The sequence below is a fragment of the Rhinolophus hipposideros genome (genome assembly GCF_964194185.1).
Source record: "Rhinolophus hipposideros genome assembly, chromosome: 5".
NCBI classification, from domain to species: Eukaryota; Metazoa; Chordata; class Mammalia; order Chiroptera; family Rhinolophidae; genus Rhinolophus; species Rhinolophus hipposideros.
This window is the reverse complement of record NC_138051.1, coordinates 38,235,400-38,260,249: the sequence shown is the minus strand read 5'-3', so window position 1 is coordinate 38,260,249 and position 24,850 is coordinate 38,235,400. Positions and strand designations below refer to the sequence as shown.

The window sequence follows — 24,850 nt, the reverse complement described above, 5'->3', positions numbered from 1 at the left end:
TTGATATGAGCTCTGGTGATCAATTTAAATGAAATGTTTGAAAGGATTAACTACTCCCTGGAAAGAAAGAAATAGATTACTCATGTGAGAACTCTGGCAACATAGGCACTATCCATGATATTGTCAGACTCAGTAGGAGATGAAGAGGTAGACAACTCAGTTGTTTCAAGAAAAGACTTGAAAGACTGAAGAATTGGGATGTCTGGTGACTATTAAAACCAAATATAAGACTATAAGCCAGAATAGCAGGCATCAGAAACGTTAGTAAACCTGAGAACCTGTTGGTAATAGAAATTTGATTTATTTCTTGTTGATGATTTCCAAGAGGAACTCTTTCTGCAAAGAATTGCATCTCTCAAATATGTGTCAGGACTAAATATTTTGGTGGAGATTCAGAAGCAATGAAGGGTTTTCCTTAAATTATTTCCGGCGACTTCACATGTGCATAGCCTATGAACCTATTTTGGTTTTTGTTGTTGCTTTTATTTTTTAGTTTTAAGAATTTATTTGAGCCAAACTGATGACATTGCTGGGAAGCAAAATCTCAAATGTTCTCTGAACCTATTTTGCTCTGAAGTGTAAGAAATAATTTACTTTGATGTCCTAAATCTTTGTTGGATTCTATGGGAAGAATACTGTATTTAGGAGCGATGTTTTTTCTCTGGCTCGGCTTTCTGTAGTAAAGTTGACTTAAAGGTTGTGCTGTAGAACACAGACAGGCCCTTCTAAGCATCACTATTCGCCTGCTTCAGTTGCAGCAGTACCAGTACTACAGTGCGGGCCTGCTTTCCACATACGACCCTTTCTATGAGCAACAACGTCACCTACTTGGACCCAAAAAAAAGAAATTTAAGGAGGAAAAGAAACTTAAAGGTAAGCTTATTGACCTACCTGCCTCCCATATTTACTCATTCTTAGTTTCAGGACTGTGTGTGGCTTGCTGGTGCATTTGGACTTTGAACATAACACATGTAATAGAAATTTGCTTTACCTGGAGAACACTAGTCTCCCCTATCTAACTAGTTCTATTAATTAACCTTATTTCATATTTGGTTTATGATGTTTGCTGGGATTATGAAGACAGAAGAGCTATAGATTCCTAGGCAGAGTTTTAAGCTGATTAGTTTATTCCTTTTTTCTTCTACACATTCTTCAAATGTTAAAAATGTTCTGGGAGTGGAAGAAGTTCGTTATGAACAGGGAAAATGAAGAGTAACCTGAAGTGTTTGGGATAAATTATAATTGTTGCTTTTTGTGGTGATTTAAAATAGATTTCCTCCTGATGATCTTATGTAGTATTTTTTTGCATGTTTGTCAGGAAGTGTCCTTTCCTATCTTACTGAGCTCTAAGCAGCTGGAAATCAGGAAGGAAATAGGAAGGGAATGTTAAACTATCTGTACAAGGCAGATTTTATTCCCCTGAAGGTATGAACTCTACTCAGAAAGACTCTTTTTAGTCTTCTTCCCTTCTTTCTCCCACATCCTCCTTGTTTTTCTCTGTTTTTTCATCCTTCACATTCTCCCCCTCTAACTAGGAATTTGTTCCATCTATGATTTTCTCTTTACATGTCTTAGCATCATATCAGCTAATGTATTTTTTTCCTCTATTTGTCTTTAGTACCCTTACATTGCCATCAAGTAGAAATGTTTTTGTTTTTTTTCCTTTTGACCATTACTTGAGCCCATGATACCTTATAAGCTTCCTTTCCCATTGTTGGTTCAAGAGAAATTTAGTTCTTAAGTTTTATTCTGTGTTTCTCTTTCATGTAATCAGGGAGTCTCCAGTGTTCTTTTCCAAGGTAGTAAGATCTTCCTTTTGGAATATTCATGGGCCTGAATTGATAAAGGGATAAACATTGCTAACTTCAGGTGGAATGAGGAAAGAACTCTGAATTTGCTTAAAATGATGAGGTGGTTTTGTGGCTGTCTCCTGTGGAAGGGAAAGAAATGCAACCTTTTGAGAGTCTGTTTCCTTTGCAGCCAAGTTGAAAAAAGTGAAGAAAAAAAGGCGAAGGGATGAAGAACTTTCCTCGGAAGAATCTCCTCGTCGCCACCACCACCAGACCAAAGTCTTTGCCAAGTTTTCTCATGATGCACCTCCTCTTGGCATCAAGAAGAAGCACTTATCCATTGAGCAGCTTAATGCTCGTCGCAGGAAAGTGTGGCTCAGCATCGTGAAAAAGGAACTGCCAAAGGTAAGCGTGTCTCTCCAGTGTAGGTTGTGGCAAGAATGTTTTTTCTGCCTGCCTTCTAAAGAGGAGCTGGGAGAGCTAGATGCCTTCACGGAGCTCAGCAGAAACGAATCTGTTGAAATTAAGAGAAGGCTGAATAGTACTCTCTTTAGTTAACTATTTTGCTAAAATATGATCAGAATCCACCAGACAGTTAATGGTTGTGATGTTCCTCCACCAACAACAACAAAAAGAGAAAATGGAGGGAAACTTCTTTAAGGAAGGAACACAGTCTTCTTACATATATCAGTGGAGATTGACAGGAAATTAAAGTGGGGGAGATATGTTTCTTAGAGAATTTACAGACATTTGGATGTTATTGGATAATCATAGGCAGTAGAAGAAAATGGAAATGATTCAAGAAAAAAATGTATTAAGTGTTCTTTTTGCTCTTTTTATAAGTGGTGCTGGGACAATTGGCTGGCTGACCATTTGGAAAAAGATAAAATTAGGCCTGTCTCACACATATACTGCAAATGGATTAAAGACCTCAATGTGAAAAATGAAACCATTCAGACACTAGAAGAAAACAGTTGCATTCCTAGTTAACCTTTGTGTAGGAAAAGAGTTTCTAACTGTAACTCAGTAGCCAGAAGCAACTAAATAAAATATTGATAAGTTTGATTACACAAAAAATAAAGTTTTCTTGACAAAGGACAACTGGCAAACTACGAGAGATTATTCACATTGTATATCATGGTCAAAGGGCTATTATCTAATACATCTATTAGCTAATATATCAAAGTTCTAATATATAAAGAACTCTTACAAATTGAGGGAAAAAGGACCCGAAATTCAGTAGACAAATGGGAAAACAACATGAATAGAAAATTCACAAAGTGAGATATAAAGTTGGCCCTCAAACATAATAAAAAGTGTCAAAGTCTCTCATTATTGGAGTAACACAAATTTAAATAACACCTACACACCTTTTGTGACGCATCACAGGCTGTGGGGAAATAGGCACTCTCATTCATTGCTGCTAGAAATGCAAATTAGAGAGAACATCCTTCTGGAGGGAAAGTTGGTAATATCTGACAATCTCCATATGCACTTACCTTTCAAATCAGCACTTCCACTTCTAGGAATCCACCCTGAAGCTAAACCTCCAACAATACAAAAATACATGTAAACAAAGTTATTCATTGGAGCATTATTTGTAATTGCAAAACAGTGGAAACAACCCAAATGTCCATATATGGGGCTTGGATTAAACAATGGTAGATCTACACGGTGGATTATTTTGCTGCTGTTAAAAAGAAAGAATGAGGAGGACAGCACTGAATGGATATGAATTTCTAATATACTGTTAAGTGACAAAAGCAAAACAAGTATCTAGAGTACTGACACTTCATGAGAAAAAAAGGAATACAAGAAAATACACAAATATCTGCTTGTTTGTGCAAAAGAAATTCCAGAAGGATAAACCAGAAATTAAAGTGATTGATTCCTTACAGGGGGAAGGTGGGAAAAGGATAGAAAAATGGCAAGGAATGGGAACAGAGTAGCAGGGATGAGAAGGGAGTCTTTGAGTACATCTTCTTGTGTATGGCTGACTTTTAGAACCATAGTAATGTTTTAGATACTCCTGACATACCCCCAAAATAAATAAAACAAACCATGATGTAGGTGGAGATAGAGGTTGCGGGTATTTGTGGGCAAGATGGAAGAAGAACAGAACAAATGAACTTAACTGTATTAGAAATGAGTAACATAATCAAGTTCCAGTGAGTGGCGAATAAAAAAACCGCACCTGAGTAACTGAGGAAAATAGTATTTTGACTGGATATGTAAGGCTAAAGACCAAAAGAGGTATAGGTAAGTGCCATATTGACACAGTAAAAATGTTTCTCATAGGAAAATGAGTTAGCAAATTTGAAACTACTTTATATGTAAACTAGGATTGGACAAATAAATATAAATTGCAGGTGAGAGCCAGTTTCTCACTGTTGGAGGAAGAAGTTATGAGTAAGGAAAAGGGGAAAGCTAAAATGAAACCTGTGAAGTTTGATTCGAATTAGAGGCATCAGTTTAATAACTTCACGGCTTTTCATATACATATAGATAGATAACTACAGAAATAATTAGGTTGGTGCAAGTGTAATTGCGGTTTAAAAGCTTAAAAACAATTACAAAATCGCAATTACTTTTGCACCAACCTAATAGTTGGGTATGTCTGCCGGGATTAGTATACATATTTATTTTTCTAGCTCTCTGCTGAGAGGGCCTAGGGGCAGTGACAGACACCCCAGTAACCATGAGAATACCTTGCACCCAGGTTTGGATTTCTCAGTACCTTTTATTCTGTAATAAAAGGAAGTAGGGCTCCATTGAAAAGTAGTTTATTCCAGAACTTGGCAGGGAAAATACAAGATGAGCGTTAAACATCTTGTGTTGAGATGGAGGGCTTGTGGAAAGAACACAGGAGCCAACCTGAAGGAGCTGCTCATGGCCAAAGTTAGAATCATTTGTTTGTTTGTTTTTTTTTTGGTTGATTGCCCCCTGGCCCATGTGGGAATCAAACCGGCAGCCTTCGGAGTTAGGAGCATGGAGCTCTAACCGCCTGAGCCACCAGGCCGGTCCTCTCAAAGTTAGAATCATTTAAGCAGCAAAATATATAAAAACAACACAGGACTTTAACCCATAGAATAAAAACTATTTATGTGTCCATACTGTTACCCATAATTGAATAAACAAAATGGTGAGGTAGAAGGAACAACTCTTCCTTACAGCGGAATTGCAATTAATAAGTTGCGGTTCAGAAGGAAGGAAGGAAGGAAATAGAGAATCATTATGCAGACACCGTTGTAATAATTTTTGCAGACTGGATTCATTGTTTTTTTGTTTTATTTATTTATTTTTATTAGTTTCAGGTGTGCAAAGCAACATAATAGACATTTATACCCCTCACAAACTTATAGCCCCCCCCAATCTACTACCCCTCTGACGTTATCTATAGCTGTTACAATACCATTGACTATATCCCCTATGCTGTACTTTACATCCCATGATGAGATATATGTGTGTGTGTGTGTGTGTGTGTTTGACACTTAATACTGTTCTGCTTCAGCCTCGGGTGTACAGTGCAGCGGTCAGGCACCCACGCAGTCCTTGAAGTGAGCTCCCTGATAAGTCCAGTACCATCTGCTACCCTATGTAATCTTTACGACATTATTGATTATATTCCCCATACTGTATTTCATATCCCGGTGGCTATTGTGACTACTTATCGTTAAATGCTAAAATTAGAGGGCAAAAGTTAGAGGAGAAACCATTTGTATAGACTCAAAGCATCTGCCCCAGCATACACATTAGCACAAAGGATAGTACTGAAAACTGGCAGAATGCACCTTAACCAAATGATCAAAGTAAACATCACTAGTCATATAAACGTGGACATCATGAACTTCTTGATGTGATGCACTGACAACACTTCATATCTTTGGTATTCTTGCCAAAATGCATGTCATTCCAATCCTGAGAAAAAAATCAGAAAACCACAAATTTTGGGACATTCTAAAGAATAACTGATTGGTGCTTTTCAACAGGGTCCAGGACATGAAAGAAAGATTGAGGAAAAGTTACGTGTAGAAAGAGACTAAGGAGAAAAGCAACAAAATGCCTTGTGGGGTCCTGTATAGGATCCTGGAGCAATAAAATGGTATTAGTGGAGAAATTGTTGGCATTGAAATAAGACCTGTGGTTTAATTAATATTTTGACAGTGTTAATTTCCTTTCTTAATAATTGTATGATGGTTATATAAGATGCTAAAATTAGGGAGAGCGATGGGGATGTGTAAGAGAACTGTACTATTTTTTGCAAATTTTCTGTAAGTCTAAAATTAGTTCCAAAGTTTAAAAAAATATATGGCAAGAATAATGCAAGGAACTGCCATGTATCCTTTACTTATATTTAGCAGTTGTTTGCCTTATTTGCTTTTGTTACATAAATGCATACTTTTTTCTCATCCATTTTGAAGGTTTGATACTTCGTGCTAAACTTACTCCTAATAATTTAGTGTGTGTTTCCTAAGAAAAAGAACATCTCATATATAACCACAGTGAAGTTATAAAAATGATGTAATCCATAGACCATATTCAAATGTCATCAGTTGTCTCAATAATGTCCTCTATAGCATTTTGTTCTTTCCTGATTCAACCCAGGATCGGATCGAGAACTATATATTGCAGTTAGTTTTCATGTCTCTTTAATCTCCTTTAATCTGAAACAATTTCTCAGCCTTCATCTTTCATGACATTGTGATTTTTTTAAAGAGTATGGGCCTGTTATTTTGTAGAATATTTCTGAATTTGGGATGTAGGATGTTATCTCTCGATTAGATCTGGGTTATGCATTTTTGGCAGGATTACCAGGGGAGTGATGTGTTCTTGGTACATCACGTGACACATCTGTCCCAGTACTGTGTTCTTAGCTTTGATCCCTCCGTATAGTGGTTCTTCTCTACTGATCAATTACTAGTTCCCCCCATAGCAATTAATAAGTATTTCTGGAGAGTTTATGTATGACCATTCTTGATGGGAAAATTTATGGGAAAACCTGCTTTACACCTAGTGCAGAGGTTTCAGGTGGTGCCACTCAGCTCTGCCTCTTCTGTGTCTTCTCCCAAATCACACGAACCGTCGTGGGAAATCAGGTTTCTTTATTGAGATTTGGTTTTCTTCCAAGTGAAATGGAAGACCTGATAAGCAGCTTGAGACTGGGTTGTAGGTTGCTGAGTCACCTTATGTTAGGTCTGCCTTGGACTTTTTTGTTGGAGAAGATGAGGCTTAAGTGGTGGTGGAAATTGAGTAATAGTGGCAGCAGGTTTGCCCTGGCTGAAGATGGAGCTAGAATCACAAACTGGGAGGCTAGTTGACATTTCTCCTAACAATTTTTGTACCTGAGTGCCCTGCTATCTCAGCTTCTTTGCAGATCAGCCCTGGAAAGCAGTGTGTTTTAATCAGGGTCATGCTAGGGTTGTTAGGGTATGTTGGTACATTTTCCTCATCCATTTCAAGCCTTAAATATAAATATAAACCTTAAGTTCTTTTCAGAGCTCTAGCTTATTCTTCTTAATGCTGTTTTTGCAGCTTTCTGTAATGTATCTTGAATATATACATGGCTTGATGTTTTATTATTTAACCATAGAATTGAATAAGAGACAGTGTCACTCTTTTCAAAAAGGAATCCTAAATGAAATCTTGTTTTTAATTATTTTAGGCCAACAAGCAGAAAGCTTCAGCTCGTAACCTGTTTCTCACCAATAGCCGAAAGGTAAAATTACAGTTTTATATTTCCCATTTTATATTTTGCTGGAATACGTTCTTGCTCTTTGGATCCATGCTTGCTGCTCTTATCACTTGTGACCTGTTGATAATGAATCTAATAGTACCTGAGAGTTTCTAAATGTTCTCAATCTATTTTATACATAAAATTGCTCTTCCTCGTGTTTCTAGTATTTGAACCTTTTTGGGTAAGATCATAGCCCGCTCTGATTCCTTGGGCAGACCATACAGTCTTCCTGTGCTCAGTCTCTTCATCGAAGAAATGATGACATTACTACCTTCCCATAGGGAGAAATAATTCTACTTCCTTTGAGAGTTGTGTGGACCAGATGACGTAGTGTTACTAGTTGTATTTCCCTGGGCTAGTATTCATCCTTGGCTTCCTAGAACATGAGAATGGTAACAACTTTGTGAGCAAGGGATTAGATTAATATACGAGTACATTAAGCTTGGAATTGTGCCTAGCATATAATAAGCATTGATAGCTATTGTTATTTTTTATTTTATTTTATATATTTTTTAAGGAGGGCGCAGCTCACAGCGGCCCATGCAGGGATCGAACCGGCATCCTTGGTGTTATTAGCACTGCGCTCTAACCAACTGAGCTAACCGGCCACTCCGAGAGCTATTATTAATATTTGTGATAACACTGTCATTTCCCATCACATCTTTTTTCATCTGTTAAGGCATTATGCCTGCAGACTTCTCATCCCTGATACCCTGGGTCTGCTACTGGGTCAGAATACTGTACAGGGACATTAATCAGATGGGGGGAGAAAGAGATGTGGCTATAAGAAGATTGTGTACACTGCACAGATTGAGGACTGCTGCGGTTTGTAGCCCAGGGAGCACTGGCCCTGGCGATGGGTTATCTGTTGTGCTAACATTAGTGTCATCTGCAGCTCGCCCACCAGTGCATGAAGGAAGTACGTCGAGCTGCCTTGCAGGCTCAGAAGAACTGTAAGGAGACCTTGCCTCGTGCCCGCCGTCTCACCAAGGAGATGCTTCTGTACTGGAAGAAGTACGAGAAGGTGGAGAAGGAGCACCGTAAGCGTGCAGAGAAGGAAGCCTTGGAGCAACGGAAGTTGGATGAGGAAATGCGGGAGGTAGGACCACAGCATAAAATTTTGAAAACACTAATTGCGGTAGCCATATCAAGAGATTGGTTTGGCACTTCATAAATTATAAGTCTAACTGGTGAAATTGTTAAAAAAATGTTTTAAGGCATAACTGAGGGTGGTGATTTTAGTCCAGTAAACCAGTTCTGTTTTTATTTTTTTAGTAAGGCCTTCTTACTGGCCTTCACCTCTCTTCTATGCCAATTTCCTCTATTCTTTGTAGCTTTCTTCTTTTGTGTATTTCTGGAGGACCGGGGAAAAAAAGAAAAGAAGAGGAAAAGAAATCAATGAAAAAAGAAAACAGCTTGCAGTTTATCTTAGGTTGGTTCCAGGTGCTGGCTGCAGTTTTGATTTGTTGGAAGATCAGGGCTGGTTGCCAAGTTTAGGGCCAGATAGGGACAATGGACAACTCGCCCAGTTTTTTGAGACTCACCCCCCCCACACACTTGGCTGTTTTAACTTGCAGCTGGTACTCTTGCTGATCCTGATGTCAGCTGATGTAGACTGAGTATATAGGTCAGGGAAGCAAGAGGAGAGAATAGGAGGACACATTATTGTGTTGCCATAGTAAACAACTGAGGATGAGTGGAAGGAAAGTTGAAGTCTAGAGAAAGAAGAGTCAAAGGATTGGATCATGTTTTCTTTCAGTGCAGGTAGTACTCCTGTCAAAGCAGAGCTTTGGGACTTCCTTTAGCTTTTGATCTTCCCTCCTTTATCAGGCCTTTGAGGATGAATATAGATTTTTCCCAGTTCTCTTTTTAAGTCCCCCTTTCAAGTGCTGTAAAACTGTAAAACCTCAACTGGAAAGGACAGTTTTATGTAGCGTATTGGGACTTGTGTCCATTCTTGGCCTTCTTCCTTATTTTATTGTTGGTTTTCTTTTGAGGAGGTGATCTAAGGGTAAATTGAATACACTTCTAGGAATTTTATTATAAAATAGATAATGCAAAATAATGACTCTTAGTTTCGTATTTATTGTGTGTACTGTATTCCATATAGTTTGTCTTTTGGGGCATTTGTTTACTCATTTTATTATTTACTTTGATGATTTTGTTTATTGACACAATGGTTATTTTCTGTATCAGGTTATTTCAGAGGCACTTTGAACTTAAAAAATTTTTTCACATTTAAAAATTACATGTCTTTGTGTGTATTTGGTCTATATTCATGTTTATAGCTGTCATCACAAATGAACTTTAGGTTGTTTGGGGGAGCATTGTTTTCTCTTTGATTGGCTTTTTATTCTCAGATACCTTCTGCAGTAACTTTCAGAATAATTTATAGCTCCTAGTCACTTATTTTGACTTTTGGTGGTAAAGAAGAGTTTCTGACATGTTTATGTTTTTAAAAATAATGAAGTTATACATATGTATCTACCAGTCAGGTTATCAAATATAATATATTTGAATTTAGTTGGTATCCCATCACCTTCATAGAAAACTAATATAGTAAAGAAATAAGCATTTTAGACAGAAGCCTAATGGAGAAAAGATTTCATACTGTAAAAGAAAGCAAAACTTAGGTTATTATTAGACTATAAGTGAAAGTTATTATTTCAGTAGCACTGACTTGGTTATTATAAAACGGTTCTTTAGCAATTTCTACCTTTTTAAAGGTAAAGAATTTGTAAAGGAATTGTATACAAACTATATATAGGTTTGGTGAATTCTATTGAGTACCTCTTGTATATGATTGATGATGTGACTGTTTTTACTTTAACTTTTATTCCCATTTAGGCTAAGAGGCAACAGCGAAAACTGAACTTCCTAATCACCCAGACAGAGTTGTATGCCCATTTCATGAGTCGCAAACGAGACATGGGTCATGATGGGATCCAGGAAGAAATTCTAAGGAAACTGGAAGACAGTTCTACCCAGAGACAGATTGACATTGGTGGAGGAGTGGTCGTTAACATTACACAGGAGGATTATGGTGAGTCCTGAATCAGGAGTTAGAGGAAGCAGGTAGCCTATGATTTTTCCTATCTAAGGTTATACAAATTAATTCTTGCAAGTTTTGTCTTGACTGATAGGTAATATTGGTCAGTAAAGGGGAATTTATTGTATAGGAGTAGGAAAAGTATGACTGTTTCTATAAAACGTGCATACAAAATAACTTTTATTAAAGAATTTGAAAAGAAAAGGATGGGGTTATATGATCTTGTAAGTTTAGGAATATTTTATATGTTTTTGATTCGTTAGTAGAAACAGAAGGTATTGAATCAGAAGAATTCAGTGAACATGTCTCAGCAGAGACATGCAAATCATCTCACATATCAAGGTTCTTGGTGATGCAAGTCAAGCGTAAGAAAGAGAGTGTTCAGTTTGGGTATTTTTATGACCACAAGGGGCAGGAGAAATTAGGATGAAGTTTGAGAGGAGTTTCATAGAGAATAGTGATCAAGATCATGTTGAGCTAAGAATAAAAGAGAAGGAGTGTGCTTCACAGATTGTTGGGGATTTTACATGTCTGTATGTCTTCTTCTGGAATAGTGTCACCCAGCATAAATATATCACACTTTTGAATCTTTGCTGTCTTGCTTTCCTGGCTTTGGCATTGCTTTGTGTAAGAAACCCAGGATTGGGAGCCTGGAGCTCAATCTCCTGTGGTTTTTCTGAGCTGCTGCTTTGGCTCTTGGAGATCATGGTAGTCCTTTGCCTCCATTGCCACTTCCATTACCTCTGTCAGGTAATGTGAGCCTTTCTGCTCCCTCACCCTCCTTGGGCCCAGGGATAAGTGTAGTGGAGGTGTCAGGGATCCACACCTGTTAGGGTGAATTGCACATTTGAACGAGTTCAGTTAATGACGTATGCTAATCTGTAAGTTTTCCTTTTCAGACAGTAACCATTTCAAAGCTCAGGCCCTGAAGAATGCTGAAAATGCTTACCATATTCATCAAGCTCGGGTGAGTCTTAAAAATGAAAAGCTAAACTGTAATGAGCCTAGGAAATACCCCACAACCTTTTACTTGCGTGATCTTCCTTTAATCCTAATATTTGCAGTTAAAAACATCAGTGAATGTGTGTCTGTGTAAGTGATTGTGTATTGGGTGGGAGGATTTGTCACTATTTTAGAGTCGTAGGAATTCTTGAGAAAAGGGAAAACAAGCATTCGTGTAAGATTTAGGAGTGTGTGGATGGAAGCTAGAATAGTTTGTCTTTTTTTTTGTCCTCTTGTATAGTAATCAAGGGAAATAAAGTAGGAAACGCATGATGGTTGTTTAGTGAAAAGACTAAATTCTTGCTTGTTTAGAGAGCTTGTACCACACCTTAAAAAAATTTCGAAGTTAGTACCTTCTTTCATTTTAGTAAAAATTTATTTATTCATGAGATAGTGACATTTAATGAAATCAGAAGGAAAATGCAGTTAGTTTGAATTAAGAAAGCACGGTTTAATATACTGCATAGTATAACTTTGACAGGGTTGAAGTCAAAGACAGACACAAACTTGACCTGTCTCTCCACCAACCCCATGGAAATTTTATATGAAAACTTTAATGACTTCCTTGATGAAGTGAGTAATCATGTGTAAGGCTTAATGTCAAAAGTGTATTTTTAATATAATTATTAAATTGATTTAGAAATATTAGTAATATACTTGAATTCATTATACACTATGGTATCAAATTAGCTCATCAGAAATTTTGTTTCAGTTAGCACAAAATAGATATGTTGTCATTGTGAATTTCCTTTGAATTTTTTTCCTCTTATATTTTCCTTCTCATATATGTTTCTTTTCCAGACAAGATCATTTGATGAAGATGCAAAAGAAAGTCGAGCAGCTGCCCTCCGGGCAGCAAACAAGTCTGGCAGTGGGTTTGGGGAGAGTTACAGCTTAGCAAACCCATCTATTCGGGCTGGTGAGGACATTCCACAGCCCACAATTTTTAATGGCAAATTAAAAGGCTATCAGCTGAAAGGCATGAATTGGTTGGCCAATCTCTATGAACAGGTGAATGTTAGAACTATGTCGTACCCACTCTCTTTCATTTGTTACCTGTTTTTCTGAAGTCATTGGTTCGGTGTATTTTTAAATGAGTACAAGATAATGTTTCAGATTTCATTCCTTTTAAAAAACTTTATCCTTGACAAGAGTCAGAAGGATGTGTCTATATTTTTAACCTGGTGATTTTATTGGAGAATATTTGTATCATGTATATAGTTTGCTTTAGGTGATCTGGGTAAACCTGATTGTTTGCTTTCGTGCCTGAATTAAATTAGCTGAAAAACTTGCTTTGGCCTGTTCGTCTCATGCATATCATGATTCACAGTTGTAGCTCTGGAGTTGGCAGAGGAATTATTACAGCAGTGGGTAGTAGTGCTGAAGTTGGGTTTCTTAGTCACTTTTGTTTGAACAAGTCTAACATTTTGGTTCTTTTGGGCAGTAGGTTGAACCCTGTATGATGGAATGTGAGAGGTGTTGACCATGTGTTGTTTTTTTTCCCTCCAGGGTATTAATGGCATTCTTGCAGATGAAATGGGCCTTGGTAAAACAGTACAGAGCATTGCCCTCCTGGCCCATCTGGCTGAGGTGGGTTAGATGCAGTCTTTCTGTGTTCCTTCCTCTAGATCCTAGGTCATTTTCTACTGAAAGTCAGCCATCATGAAGCACTGTATTAGGTGCTGTAGCATGCCAAGTCAGTAGGAGTTGCTCCTTGCCTTCAAACCTTTACACGCTAACACAATATGGTGAAACAGTTTGATTTTCAAGAAGACTAGGACAGTTTTTGAGCATGTGTGGTTTGGAAGCCTGCCCCACCATCCCGGCCCCCATTTGAGAACCCCCAGTTGAAAAAGATCACAGAGTTCACATCTCAGCTCTACACTGACTAGCAGTGTAAACTTGGGCAATTCACTTAACCTCTTTGAGCTGACTTTACTTTAACTCCGTAAGACTGTTTCCACTTCGGCAAAGTGGGATAATAACCTGACTTACAGGAATTTTGTGAGAATTAAATCAGAAAATATGTGTAAAAGCAAAAGCTCTATATCCATTAAATGATAGTAAAATTGTTACAGTCATCTAGTATAGGGGAAAGCAACACATACAAGTCAGTGTGTTGTTAGAGCTTTGTGAATGATATAAATTAGGACCTATAAGAGGTGGAGAGGGGTGGCAATAATTGCTTGGTATTTTTGAGTGTACAGATATAGTAGATAGGCACCATTTCTCTTGTTACAATGTATTTCCTATTCTTAAACTACTTTTATTGTTGATTGTAATTTTGAATTAAGTATCTTCAGGTTTCCTGCAGTTGGCTAACTGAGTTTTTCTGTTTCAGAGAGAGAACATTTGGGGGCCTTTCTTAATAATTTCACCTGCTTCTACACTTAACAATTGGCATCAGGAGTTTACTAGATTTGTTCCTAAATTCAAGGTAAAAATTAATCCAACAAAAAATTCTGTTGCTCTTTAATATAAACTTTCTTTTTTTTCTGCCTTACGCATTTATTGCTTGTAATAGTTTTCAGTTTCTTTAATTTTTTTCCAAAATAACTTGCATATAAAAATTACTATAAAATTTACTGAGAGGAGCAATAAGAGAGCATATTACATCCTTATGTTATAAGTGAGAAAGCCGGAGTCTAACTTGAGTGATTGGCTACATTAGCCACGTGACTTGACACTCTTGGTCAAATTACCATAATAGAAAAATACCTACTTAGGTGGTTTAATGTTGATTTTGGCAAATCATCATCAGGGCACATATCCTGTCATTTATGTCATTATCATTGTTCTCCCCAGATAGATTGATAAATAATCCACTTTCTTGATACTCCAAAACTAGATCTTTAGTCCAGATTAGTAATGTCTTAGGTAGATAATGTGAAAGTTGATTTTAATGAATTCGGAGGAAAAGAATTGAGGTTGAAGTAGGAAGTGATTGGCAGGTAAATATGTTGCATCAAGTTGGGTAAGACATGGACAAGATTTAAGCAGGGGTTTAATTATGGAAAGTTGTTGGGATGTAAGAGAATGGGTAGGATTTAGTATGTTGTTTGCAAGTAAAAGTTAGGGGACAGTGAGTTAAATATGTGTTAAGTCCCTAAAGGGATCGAATAACAATGAATTTGCACAGTGTGGAGGATTTTATGGAGCTTACGTATCGACATACTGACATGATCTCTCAGAATTTGGGTCTCCATAATAATCATGGGTCCTATGTAATTCAAAGGGCACACAGGACAGGTAGAGATGGGACGCAGGTGTTTTTCTGTCCTATGCTTTCTAAGGAATAGGAAGGTGTCTGGGATATTCTACTTTGGGGCATCTTTGTGGGTGTGGCCCCACCTTTGTGGCTGAATTGTAGATTTAGAAACTTTACAAGGCATATTAGTTGTATAGTTTTTAACTTGGCTGACTAATTTTTGACTTTGTAAGGAGAAGATGAAATCATCTAAGGCAATTGGTTGAATATTTTCTATAGAGTTGTTTGCCATATGGAATACAGAGCTCCATCTTTTTTCTGCTTTTGTTGGTGTTATTCAGTACTTGTTGAACAATCAGGAAGCTGAGAAATTAAGTCTTAACATTTTCCATAAAACCACTTAAATTTTCAGTATTTCCTTCATTGGCCGATAGATGGCAGTGTGGTAGTAACTATGTTATGTTAACCTCTGACTTTATACCTATGCCTGAAACAGCCTTCATTTGCATGTTGAGCTTCCCTTTGATACTATAGTTTTATGGGTCAGTAAAATATGGCCTTTGGACTAATTCCTGTTACCACTTGTTTGTCCCAATTTTTTTAAATTGTGTTAAAAAACATAACATGAAGTGTACCAATTTAAAGTATACAGTGTAGTAGCATTAAGTACATTTACAATGTGGTGTAATGATGAGTGCTATCTGGTTACAGCATCTTTTCATCATCCTAAACAGAAACCTTCTCCCCATCACTCCGTAATTCCCTTTTCCCTTTGTACCCTGGCTACCACAAATCTTTCTCCATGGATTTGTTTATTCTGGATATTTTGTATAACTAGAATCATACAATATGTGGGCTTTTACGTCTGGCTTCTTCCTTTTACTTAGCATAATATTTTCAAATTGCATCTAATGTTGTAGGATGTATCAGCACTTCATGCATTTTTATGACTGAATAATATTTCCGGATATACCATATTTAGTTTCCATTCATCTATTGATGGATATCTGGGTTGTTTCTACCTTTTGGCTATTGTTAATAGCTCTGCTGTGAACATTCATGTACAGGTTTTTGTTTGAACACCTGTCCTGTTTCTCGGTTCTTTTGGGTATATACCTAGGAGCGGAATTGCTGAGTCATTTTATATTTAACTTATTGAGGAATCTACCACCTGTTTTTCGTACAGCTTGCACACTAAGAATAGTTTTTACATTTTTAGATGGTTGATTAAAAAGTATTTTATAACAAATGATGTATGAAATTTAAATATACACAGCCATGCTGTTTTGTTTATTATTTATGGCTACATTCTTACTACAACAGCAGAGTTGAGTAGTTGTGACAGAGACCGTATAGCCTGCAAAGCCAAAATATTTACTATCTGTCCATTTACAGAAAAGGTTTGATGATCTCTACTCTAGTAATTCATTGTTTTTATTGCCATTACTCTTTTAGGTTGTCAGAAATGTGTGTACTTCCCTACAGAACATAGTTACATATACACTCTGCTCAGGTTTATAGATTACCTTAAGAAAATACATAGATTTATGATGATAACATCTGAAAGTTCATTTTAGTTGCCAAATATCTGAGTAACACTCATTTTGTGGTTCTAGTGTGTCTCTGACTTCCTCCTTTTTCCCATGAAATACGACTTACATTTTTTCTATAGTTAACGTACCATTTTCCAGCCTTTAAATTGGCTATTTAGTATGTTTTATATTTCATTTATTTATGCTCTTTTATTCTTGTCTACTTTTTTGGTAAACTTTAAAATTTTTCTAACGTTTTGAGGCGGAGCTTAGATTGTTGATTTTAGCTTTTTCTAATGTGTGTATTTAAGGGTATTAATTGCTTTCTAAACATGGCTATAGCCGCCCAAAGTTTTGATGGATCACATTTTCATTATCTTTCAATTCAAAATAATTTGTAGTTTCTACTGCAAGTTCTTATTTGACTCATGGGTTATTTAAAAGTGTGGTTCTTAATTTCCAAACAAAGGATGGTTTTCTAGGTACCTTTTTGTTATTAATTTATAGCTTAAATCCACTGTGATAAGAAAACATGCTTTTTATTATTTTAATCCTTTGAAATTTGTTGAACTTGGCTTTTATGGCCCAGCATATGGTCAGTTTTTATAAATGTCCTATGTGTGTTTGAAAATGATAGGTATTCTGCAGTTGTTGACTTTAATGTTGTGTATGTTGATGAGGTCAAGTTTGTTAACTTGTTCAGTCCATCTGTATTTTTATTTATTTATTTTTTGTCTGCCTGTCCTATTATTGACTGAAAGAGGTATGTTAAAATTTTCCACAATCATGTATTTATTCATTTCTGTTTTCTTCTGTCATTTTTGCTTTATATATTTTGAGTCTGTGAGATATATACAAATTTATAATTACTTTATAATTCTGGTGAATCAAACCTTTTATTATTATGAAATTCCCCTCTTCAAGACTTTTCTCTCCAACAACATGTTTATAGTAAATCTTCTATTTATAATCATCCCCATTCTATTTGCCGTTTTAAGGTTTTGCCTTAAACCTATTTTTTCTGATACTAGGTAGATTTCTTTGGTTAGTTTTTACATGGTATCTTTTTCTTCTTTTCACCTTTAACCATTCTCTATCTTTACATTCTGGCCTTTTATTTTGAATATTTGTGTTTACTTTTAATGTAATTATTGCTATATGGAGTTTAAATCTCCTGCCTTGCTGTTTGCTTTCTACTTATTTTCACCTGTTCAACTTTCCTTTTTCTCTCCTTTCTTGGGTCCTTTTGGATTGATTAGATTTTATTACTTTTTTTTTTTTTGCCCCCTCCCCTCTTAGCTTGCCAATTATACATTCATTCAGTAGATACAGGGAGAATACAACATATATCCTTGACTTTTCAAAAAGTAATATTTTATCTCTTAAACTCCATAGGTATTTTATTATTTATACATTTTAAATTTATTTAGATTTATTCATATACAGTGGTACCTCGGTTTTCAAACGTAATCCGTTTTGGATGTCCAGTCAAGCTGAAACATTCGAAAACCGAGGCTTGGTTTCCCCAAAGAAAGTAATGCAGAATGGATTAATTCGTTCCAGACCTTTAAAATCAAACCCTAAAACTGTAAATTTAGCATGAATTTTACTATCTAATGGTACCATAGATCCACAAAATTTACGATGTTCATAAACTGAAATGTTCATCAACGGAGACGTTGAAAACCGAGATACTGCTGTAACTCACATGTTCACTTGTTTTCTTTGATCTTCATTCCTTTCTGCATATTTGTGTTACTGTCTGGCTGAGATTTTTCAAAACAGCAAAATACGTCAAGCTACAGATTCAAGAAGCATTTTGAGCCCTATATGGAGAAAAAGAAAGAAAGCCACACCTAGAGGCATCACAGAAAAAGGGCTGTATTTTGCATTCTTTTGTTTCTCTGTGCTTTAGTCTGGATATTTTCTTCCAATCTATCATCTAATTCATGAATTTTCTCTTCAGTTGCATCTAATCTGTCATTAAACTTATCACTAAATTATTTTCAAAAGTCTGTTTCTGATATTTTCATTATCTAGATCTCCTGTGGCTTTTTATTATTATTATTATTGTATGCCAGACATTGTATAGGAAAAATTCTAGAGATAACTGGGTTCTGGATACTATTTTCTTATTCCAGAGAGAGGATTTCTGTGTTTTAGGTTTTGTTTTGGTTTCTTGCCACTAGTAATTTTTTTTTCTGGGGCAGTAATAACCCCAAAACCCCTAATCTAGTTTGAAGCTGAAATTCAGTATAGTTGGTTGTCTGTATCTGAGGGTTCTGCATCCATGGATTCAATCAACCACAGATGGAAAATACTTGGGGCGGAAGTTACATTGTTGCTGATGTGTACTGGGTGTCTGTAGTGAACTTGTACAGATTTATTCTTGTCACTGTCCCTTAAACAGTATAGTATAACAACTATTTACATTGTATTAGGTATTATAAGTAATCTACAGATGACTTAAAATATCAGAAGGATATGTACAAGTTATATGCAAGTACTGCACCATTTTATATAGAGACTTTAGCATCGATGGGTTTTGGTATCCTCAGGGCGTTCTGGAACAAATCTCCAGGTACCGAGGCAAGTCTGTTTGTAATATACCTTTACTACCAGTGGGTATGAATCCTTTGATTCTAATTTAAGGCCGGGGAGGGGTGATCAGAATCCCTCCTCCTTGAACTATAGTTTTTGTTCTGTGGGCCATACATCTCTTTAAAAACAACAGCAACAACTCTGTTCAGTTTCTTAGCCTCTCAATTAGAAATTTTAGAAAGGATCACCTTCAAGGGGGACCATATACCAGGTGCCAGGATTTCATCTCTGGGCTTCCTTTCTTTCCTGGATCTTAGCTCTATAATTTCTACTGCCTCAGTAGTTCTCTGATACCTTCAAACACATATTTTATGTGTTGTAATTTGGTCAACAGTAGGAGTGCTAGTCCATTACCTAGTTTGGTAATGACAGAAGAGGAATTCCTATATTTAATTTGTTTTAGGTTCTTTTAAACATTCTGAATAACATATTTGTGATGATACTTTAAAATTATCAATAGGTAATAATCTATATATCGGTCCTTTTTCCAGGTGCTACCATATTGGGGAAATCCTCATGATAGAAAAGTTATCAGGAGGTTCTGGAGTCAGGTAACTTTCAGCTTACTGCACATACACACACACACCCACACGGTGTGATCGAAAAATGTAGTGAATGTTTAAATTAAAAATTTATTATAGTAAAAGACACATTGCCATTAATCCCCTTCAAAACATTCCACCTCACTTCGAACACACTTATCCCATTGTTCTTGCCACTTTCTGAAGCAGTTCTGGAAGTCCTCTTTCGTGAGTGTCTTTAGTTGCACTGTCGTGACTGCCTCGATGTCCTGAATGAATAGACTCAAAATGTTTACTTTCATGGTCATTTTGACTTTGGGGGAGAGCCAGAAGTTGCGTGGTGCCAGATCCAGTGAATAAGGTGGATGAGGATACAAATATTTTTTTTCCCCAAAGTTTCACCGTCATATTTATTTGTGGTCTGTATATACAAAGTTCTCTTTTTTTTTATTTTATTAGTTTCAGGTACACAAGACAAAGTAATACTTAGATGTTTATCATTTATATCCCTCACACTGTCATTTGACAGAAATTGCTGTATCACAAGCGATATGTGACACAGAGCATTGTCATAATAGAGGATGAAACCATTTGCCCATTTCATGTTAATACATTGTTCATGATCCACAATTTATGGCACACTTTAAAACACACCTTCTCTCAATTGTAGTTACACCCGATTGTATTGAACAAGTTGAAACTTGTCACACACGGTTACTAAGGTTCAATGTATCGCTTCATGTATTGAAGATCCCTGCCTTCCCATGGGATGGCACGCAGCAGCAGTATTCACCATATTTTCTGATCACACCTTCTACATGTGCAATCATTATTTCTCCAGTTTATTTGAGTAATTTCTCATGTACGAAATCTTTTTTATATTTCTAGGCAGTAGGGAAGAGTAATGTTTTTCTTTTACAATGCTTCTCTTGTTATAGACAATCAGCTGGTTTGAAAATCAGGGTTAAAAACTTTTTTCTTTAATAGGCTGAAAACTAGTTTTTAACATGATTTGTGATTATAGTGACTACTTTAAAAGCAGTTATGGTTTAACTTATTGTATACCTACCACATGGTAGAAATACATCATTAGGGCTATTATAAACTTCTTGGCCTTAGCAAATACAATCCATTCCTTAATAGCTTATTATGAATTGTGAAGTATCTCTTTTCACCCTTCCCCTCTTATATTTACAGAAGACCCTTTATACTCAGGATGCCCCCTTCCATGTGGTTATCACCAGCTATCAGCTGGTGGTGCAGGACGTAAAGTACTTCCAGCGGGTCAAATGGCAGTACATGGTGTTGGACGAGGCTCAGGCGCTCAAGAGTAGTTCCAGGTAACGTGAGCACTAGAAACCGAACTCCATGTACTGAGGATATATAGATATATGATATACCGTTGACCCTTGAACAACGCGGTGGTTACGGTGCCAACTGGGACCCTTCACCCCCTACTCCCTGTAGTTGAAAGTCTGCGTATAACTTTTGACTCTCTAAAAACTTAGCTACCAATAGCTCACTGTTGACCAGAAGTCTTACCTATAACGTGAACTGTCGATTAATGCTTATTTTGTATGTTTTACATATGATATACTGTGTTCTTTTTTTAATCATTAGTTCCAGGTGTACAAAACAATGTCATAGTTAGACATTTATCATTTACATCCCTCACAAAGTGATAACTCCCGTCCCCCATCTACTACCCCCCTGACATCGCACAGAGCCGTTACATTTCCACTGTCTCTATTCCTAATGCTGTACTCTGCTTCTTGTAACCATATATGTATATAAAATTATAGTTGGCATTCATTATTGTTCAGCTTCAGGTGTACAGCACAGTGATCAGGCATCTACACTGTCCCTGAAGTGGTCTCCCTAACAAGATAAGTGTCCATTAGATACCCTACAAAGTAAGCTAGAGAAAAGAAAATGTTACTAAGAAAATCATAAGGAAGAGAAAATACATACACTATATTTATTGAAAAAAATCCATGTGGAAGTGGACCCACGCAGTTCAAACCCATGTTGTTCAAGGGTCACCTATATCTGTATGATATATACACACACATATGAATAAAGATCAAAGAGGTTTCAGAACATGGCATAATATGGTCTCTGCATAAGCCATGTATCTGACCAGGAGGCAGAAATTCCCTTATCCATTTTTCATGGAACATAAATATTACTGTTTAGAATACAAGGATTTTTCCCAATTTCTAGCCTTACTCAATAATTATGACATTTTAATAGATCTTTGTTCTTCAAGGAAAATTTCTGTGGAGGAAGGGGCATTTGCCCTTTCCTTGAAGGATTATTTTAGAAGGTTATTTTAGTAGGAAGTAGAACATTACATTATGTGGATTGTAGGTTTTGTCTGCCCTGTGCAAGATATCCTAGTCTCTGAGTAGTTACTAGATCCCCAGGACTCCTTTTATTGGAGTCTTTCTATATGTTTAAAATATTCTAATATTTTTAAGATCCCAAACTGAATAGTAAATGAATGCTTAGCTATAAAATGTTACTCAGTGGTATTAAACCTGGGTTTGATGCATTTTTGATAACTTGGTGAGCACGCAGGACTTCTTTGAAGGTCCATGGTAAATGGCAGGATGGTGTTTTCCATGGAACTTTCCATCCTCTGAAGGGCATTACTTCATTTGTACTCCTTTGAAGTAGGACATGCTTGTAGCCATAGACTCACTTTGCATTTGCTTCTCACACCCTTCCCCTTTCTCCATTGCACCCTTCAAACTCATACTGGAAGCACAGAGTAATACTCTTAAAGCTTTCTACTCCAGAGAAGTACCTTACAATGACATGATTTGTGTCAACACAAAGAGAACTTTATCAAGGCAGAAAGGATCCTACCCTGCCTACTTGAGGCCTTTTTCTAAACCCTAATACCATATTTTCCTTTTAAAGTAGTCAGTTCCTCTGAAATTTCCTGTCTGTAGCTGTGTTGAATAATATTCTTCAGTTGTGTATATGATGAAGTACTTGAATCTCAGTGTTGTGTTTTTGGAAAGCATGTTTAGAACTATGAGGTCTTGGTAGGATGAAGAAAGACTTACTGCTAATTTGGAATTTGTCTTAATTGGACAGTGTTCGCTGGAAGATCCTCTTGCAATTCCAGTGCCGGAATCGGCTTTTGCTAACTGGGACGCCCATTCAGAACACCATGGCAGAGGTAGGCGTGAGTCAAGGGCTTAGCTTTGTATCTGCATTACTCAGACTGGTTCCAGCACAGAATGGAATTCTTTACGCATGCCCACCTGGAGTGTTAGGGCTCTGTACGAATTACAATCCCCACATAAAAGGAAAAATCTGAACATAGCTTGCCCTAAGTGGGATTTTGTGGGTTTTTTGGCAACATTCCTATTTTCTTATTCTCTGGCTTAAGGCAAATAAATTCCTTTATTTCTTTGAATTTATGTAATAAATGGTGACCACATTCGGAATGCTACCTATCAAATGCACAGATGTTTTTATACTAGAATGAAAGGTAGTATTCTTTAACACTGAGAGTAGTAAAATTTTTTTCTTTAGGAAAGATAATTGACCATCTACAACAGGAGTCAGAAAACTTTCTATAAAGAGCCAGATATTTTAGACTTTACAGGCCATACAGTAAACTGTCACAACTATTTAACCTTGCCGTTGTAATGTGAAAGCAGCCCTAGACTATGCATAAATTAATAGATATGGCTATGTTCCCATAAAACTTTATAAAAATAGACGGCAGACCAGACTTGGCTGACTCCTGATCTAGTTATTACTGTTATGCTACCTCAGATTGTATTTAATTTTGCAATCAATTTTTTAAATATATAAGATCTTTAAAACTATGTCACTCCAGAATCTGATTAGTACTTGCACTTTCAGACTTTCAGTTTGAAATTAATTGAAAATAATCACTTTTTCCTACAGCACCTTATAAAATTAGAGTTGGTTGATGAGGCATGTGTTTACACACTTTCTCTATCTTTCTCTCTCTCATTCACTCATGTATACACATGCGCCTAGACGCAGACATACACCCATACTTGCATCTCTCTCTCTCTCTCTCTCTTTCTCTCTCTCTCTGTCTCTTTTTCCCCTCATTATGTCTTTACACACTGTCATTTTGTTGTCCTACAGCTACTTCACTTTTCCTTTGTTTCCAGCTCTGGGCTCTGCTGCATTTCATTATGCCAACATTATTTGATTCGCATGAGGAATTTAATGAATGGTTTTCCAAGGACATTGAGAGCCATGCCGAAAACAAATCCACCATTGATGAGAGTGAGTAATTTATGAACTTTCTTCTACGTTATCAGTGTAGGCAACGACATAATTGTATGTTTTCTTCCGTGTGAAGAATTTTTCTTCTAGTATACGTGGAAGGATGGGGGGAAGGAGTTTTATTCCTTACCCCACCCCTCATAATTATGTACTTTTTTATGTTTAAAGAGTCAAAAAAGGACTAATTCAGGTGGTGTTGCAGTATTGACTAATAAGGCAGAACAGGCAGTTATAAAACACCACATTTTGGTTTATGGAATCCTCATTTTCCACATAGGTCCTAAAAATTTCCTGTCAGAGTTATATTCTTTGTGGGGTGGGGTAAGGCTTTTTTCCTGTGATAAAGACTGAAAATATTAGAAGGGTCATTGTTGTTATTTTCTATCTGTATTAGGATTTATTTCTACTGTGAACACGTTTGACCTGGTTTATCAGTATTCTTGGCTTTATTGAATATTAAGGGAGTTATGGAATGTTTATTGCATAGACATGAAGTGACATCTGGTAACTATTAGAAAAGTCTTTAAGTAGTTTCTTATACTATAAGTTGTTAATTTGCTGGCATACTTTAAAAAAATGATTTTTGGGGGAACACTGGGAGTCCCAAATAGCCTGCATTATACCTATATGAGAACCATATTATTAACAAAAGTGTTCCTGAAACACTCTAAAGATGAATTCTAATAAAAAATAAAGTGGTCCTCGTTGGTTTGAGTAAATGAGAGCAAAATGCATTTACCCTGTTGACTATAGGAAGATGCTATGGAAGATCCTGATTCCTTGGTTTCTTACTTGGGAAAAAGATTTGTTTCAGTCTTCTTTCAGAGACTCATTAAGCCAAAAGGTATTAAAACAGTTTAGTGAGAGATGATTATGATTTTTCTCTTGTTTGTTTTAAATCGGTATAATGTATTATTTATTGGGGGGCCTCCTGGTATTTCAGATCAGCTTTCTCGCTTACACATGATCTTGAAGCCGTTTATGCTGAGGAGAATCAAGAAAGATGTGGAAAATGAATTGTCTGACAAGGTAAGGAAAGAAGACTTCATGAGTTTATTAAGCCTTAATAGGCACCAACTTACGGTTCCAGGGCAAAAAAATAAAGTGAAATTTCCTTGATAAATGTTTA

The 24,850-nt window shown here is 36.5% G+C and overlaps 1 protein-coding gene across 2 annotated transcripts in view; it reads left to right on the top strand.

Annotated features, from left to right (window-relative positions):
* Positions 1 to 24,850, top strand: part of INO80 (INO80 complex ATPase subunit) — a 108,536-nt gene that overhangs the window by 25,252 nt on the left and 58,434 nt on the right. For both annotated transcript variants that reach the window (XM_081048215.1, XM_081048214.1), the window contains exons 6-19: positions 753 to 873; positions 1,981 to 2,195; positions 7,453 to 7,506; positions 8,420 to 8,623; positions 10,372 to 10,567; positions 11,473 to 11,540; positions 12,377 to 12,586; positions 13,085 to 13,165; positions 13,917 to 14,012; positions 19,408 to 19,467; positions 20,635 to 20,777; positions 22,543 to 22,627; positions 23,604 to 23,721; positions 24,665 to 24,750. In XM_081048215.1, the coding sequence (XP_080904341.1) occupies positions 753 to 873; positions 1,981 to 2,195; positions 7,453 to 7,506; positions 8,420 to 8,623; positions 10,372 to 10,567; positions 11,473 to 11,540; positions 12,377 to 12,586; positions 13,085 to 13,165; positions 13,917 to 14,012; positions 19,408 to 19,467; positions 20,635 to 20,777; positions 22,543 to 22,627; positions 23,604 to 23,721; positions 24,665 to 24,750 (1,737 nt within the window). The remainder of the gene's footprint in view (positions 1 to 752; positions 874 to 1,980; positions 2,196 to 7,452; positions 7,507 to 8,419; positions 8,624 to 10,371; positions 10,568 to 11,472; positions 11,541 to 12,376; positions 12,587 to 13,084; positions 13,166 to 13,916; positions 14,013 to 19,407; positions 19,468 to 20,634; positions 20,778 to 22,542; positions 22,628 to 23,603; positions 23,722 to 24,664; positions 24,751 to 24,850) is intronic.